The 3,639-nt window shown below is 48.8% G+C and overlaps 1 protein-coding gene across 2 annotated transcripts in view; it reads right to left on the bottom strand.

Moving 5' to 3' along the window:
• MAP2K2 (mitogen-activated protein kinase kinase 2) overlaps positions 1-3,639 on the bottom strand; it is a 35,722-nt gene that overhangs the window by 26,906 nt on the left and 5,177 nt on the right. For both annotated transcript variants that reach the window (XM_003788750.3, XM_012804537.2), the window contains exon 2: positions 2,500-2,710. In XM_003788750.3, the coding sequence (XP_003788798.1) occupies positions 2,500-2,710 (211 nt within the window). The remainder of the gene's footprint in view (positions 1-2,499; positions 2,711-3,639) is intronic.

A 3,639-nucleotide genomic window follows, 5' to 3' on the forward strand; every position in this document is an offset into this window, starting at 1 on the left:
GGGCTGGGGATTCGAACACGCCACCTTAGGTGTACGTGGCTGGTGCCTTAGCCGGTTGAGCTATGGGCGCCGAGCCTCAAAAACTAATTTTGAAAGAATTACAGAGGCACAGGAAGTTGCAAAAAAATAGTCCTGGGTACCCTTTACCCAGCTTCTCCCAAAACTGACATTTTACACGATGGAAGGACAGAATCAAAACTAAGAAATGACAATCAGGACACCATTGCTAAGCAAACCACAGAGCTTACCCAGTTATCCCCCCCAACACACACAGGTAGAAACTCCTAAATCTTACTTTCTAGGCCCTGACAAAGTTGTAGAGGTACTGGGCTCATATCTACATGGGCCATTGGTGACTACCTGCAAGATTACGTGACTGTCCCCATTAGCCCTTAGTCTCTGACACATGCTCAAACCAGTGCTCTGCCCTCAAGGTCCCCGTTGCCATCTGAACTCCACAATTGCCTTTTTCTTCTCTGTGCTTCACGTGAAGGCAGGCCTGAGGTTTCCAGGGCTGCTCTGGTTTTGAAAAGGCTGCATACAGTAAGGAGACAGAAATAGAAAGTCCGTGGCTGCAGATTTCAGGAGGGAGGGATGTGCTCTAGAGGCAAGAAGAATCAGCCATAGAGCTGTATCTTAGCAAAAACTGAGTGGGAACTGTGTGGTTTCCGGAGAAGGCAAAGTGCTCACACAAAGCTGGGACCTGCATAGACCTGCCTGACAAGGCCTCTGAGGATCTGATTTGGAGAAGTGCAGGAGGCTTCCAAGAACAGGCTACTTTCTACATCTGAAGGAACCCACTCGAAAAGCTGAATAATCTGACAATACAAGTCTCCTGCTTACATGGTTAGGGTCCACTGTCCCTTCTATATCTTAACTCTGCATCTCCCGGGGACTATTCTCAAATGTACAGCAGAGAGGTTGTATCGCATCATGACAAAGGAGCTCAGGATGACTGAACTCAGGCCTATCAGCACCAGGGTTTGCAGAGCCCCAAAATGTGGCATGATGGTCAACATAACATGCCCTCTCGTGAGCCCATGGTGCCCAGTTGGTTGTCAAACACCAGTCTAGATGTCCTGGGAAGGTATTTTTTTAAGATGTGATTCACATCTAAATCAGTAGACAATTTAGCCATGTGTCTAAGGTTTTAGCTACCTGGGAGGCTGAGACAGGAGGATCACTTGAACCTACGAGTGGGAGGCTGAAGTAAGCTGTGATTGCACCACTGCACACCAGACTGGGCAACAATGTGAGATCCTGTCTCTTTAAATCAACTGGTAGATGGTGAGTAAAGCAGGTGACCCTCAGTGGTGTGGGTGAGCCTAGTCTAATCAGAAGAAAGCTTTAAGAGAAAACCTGAGGTCCCCTGAGGAAGAGGAAATTCTTTTGTCACTAGACAGCCCTGGGTCTCCAGCTGCAGTGTCAACTCTTCCCTGGGTCTTCAGCCTGTCCACCTGCCTTTCAGATTTCAGACCTGCCAGCCCCACAATCTCATGAGCCAGCTCCTAAGAATATATCTATACAGTCATTCTCGCCTAACAGTGGGGAACTGCTGTGAGAAATGTGTCGTTAGGCAGTTCTGTCACTGTGTGAATGTCAGAGTGTACTCACAAACCAAACAGGCCAGCCCACAACACACCTAGCTCCAAGGCTGCATGTTCCTATGCTGCATACTTTGGGCAGTTATAATAATATGCTAAGTACGTGTATATCTACACATATGAAAACACAGAAAAGACACAAACACAAAGGGCACAGCAAAAATGCAGTATTATAATCTTAAGCAGGAGTCCTCAAACTACACCCCAGGGGCCACATGATGCCCACCTAGGACATTTATCCGGCCTGCTGGGTGTTTTTGCCGCCGCTGCCTGTCCTAGTTAGCAGCCGACTCATCCCAGGGCCCGGAGTCCGGCCCTCCAACGGTCTGAGGGACAGTGAACTGGCCCCCTGTTTAAAAAAGTTTGAGGACCCCTAATCTTAAGGAACCACTGTCACATACATGGTGCATAACTACACACACACATCTTATTGGTTCTGTTTCTCTGGAGACCAAGAAACCAATATTCCTGAAAACTCTGCCTGCCACCTTCTTCAACCAGCCTATAAATCAGAAGTTCTCAACCTGTGGGTCGTGACCCATAGGAACTGTATTAAAGGCTCACTGCATTAGGAAGGTTGAGAATCACTGCTATAAATAGTCCAGAATGTTTCTGTCCAGAATATGCGTTTCAAATGTCTTCAAAGGCAAAGTTAGCCATCAGAGGGAAAGCTGCCTGTGGCCGGGGCAGCCAGCATCACTACATCCTGCCAGGGCTGGGCTTTCTTTCTCAGGACCAAGAGCCCCTGGTAGAGGCAAGGGCCTCTGGACCCAGAAGCCAGTAGAAAGCAGAGGCCTGGCCACTTTTCAAAGCTGTCTGCTGTATCCAGAGGCATCTGCCCTTACCACACACAGACCAGAGAATAGAGTTGGGACACTGTCCCCCTGCTACTTACCTTTCTGGCCATGATGAGGCCTGAAGGTCTGTGCTGGACTTTGGTGACCACCCCACCATTGCCCGCACCCAGCTCTGAGATCCTTTCAAAGTCATCATCCTTGAGCTCGCCAACCTTGGCCTTCTGGGTGAGGAAGGCTTCTAGTCGCTTCTTTTGTTGCTCGTCGAGTTCTAGCTCCTCGAGCTTCTTTTGGAGGTCCACTAGATTTGTTCTGTGGAGACCCCGAGTCCAAAGATTAGAAGATTACATGTGAGCTATAGAAAGATGACTCCACTACAGCCATGTCTATCACATGGCAAGCTGAACCAGGCCTTGGGAAGACAAAGTGGAGACAGATGGGATTCTTACATTTCAGGGTACAATGGTGCAGCAGGAAAGAAGAGTATGTGCCTCTCTCCCCTAAACACACCCTGATTAAAACTGAGAGCCAGCTCCCTAGATACTGAGGACACTTGCCTTGATCACAGCTCAGGAAGGTTAAGAGATCTTAGGAACTTAAGGGCAAGCCACAGCCCAGGGGAGCCAGAAGGCCTCCTTCCCAGTGTAAGAACTTTAACCACACTGGGAAGAAATGAGGATCGGGGTGGGATGGAGTGGGGTGGGGATCAGGCAAGTGAAGCCCAAGACAGGATGCCTGTCTTAGCCCAAGAAGGAGGAGCTGGTATTCTGAGTGGCCTCCAAGCAAAGAACCAGAACCAACCACTGGAAAACAGAAGTTGCAGCACATAAGCTGCATCACACATGCACTTAATTTACATGAAATGAACACTGACACTGGAGGGAGAAGAGGAGGGGCAGAATTTAAATAGTGCGACCAATTCCAGGACATTCTGTACAATCAGCATGCTATTATATCCTTCATGTTACTGTCAATATTTTGTATTTATAATATGCACAATTCCTGAACTTGGATATTAAAAAATTGACCAGCTCAGTGCCTGTGGCTCAAGTGGCTAAGGTGCCAGCCACATACACCTAAGGTGGCGGGTTTGAATCCAGCCCAGGCCCGGCAAGCAACAACGATGGCTGCAACCAAAAAAAAGTAGCCAGGCGTTGTGGCAGGTGCCTGTGGTCCCAGCTACTTGGGAGGCAGAGGCAGGAGACTCACTTGAGCCCAGGAGTTGGAGGCTGCTGTGAGCT

This window comes from Otolemur garnettii, unplaced genomic scaffold, assembly GCF_000181295.1.
Source record: "Otolemur garnettii isolate 467f Iridium unplaced genomic scaffold, OtoGar3 scaffold00029, whole genome shotgun sequence".
In the NCBI taxonomy this organism is placed as follows: Eukaryota; Metazoa; Chordata; class Mammalia; order Primates; family Galagidae; genus Otolemur; species Otolemur garnettii.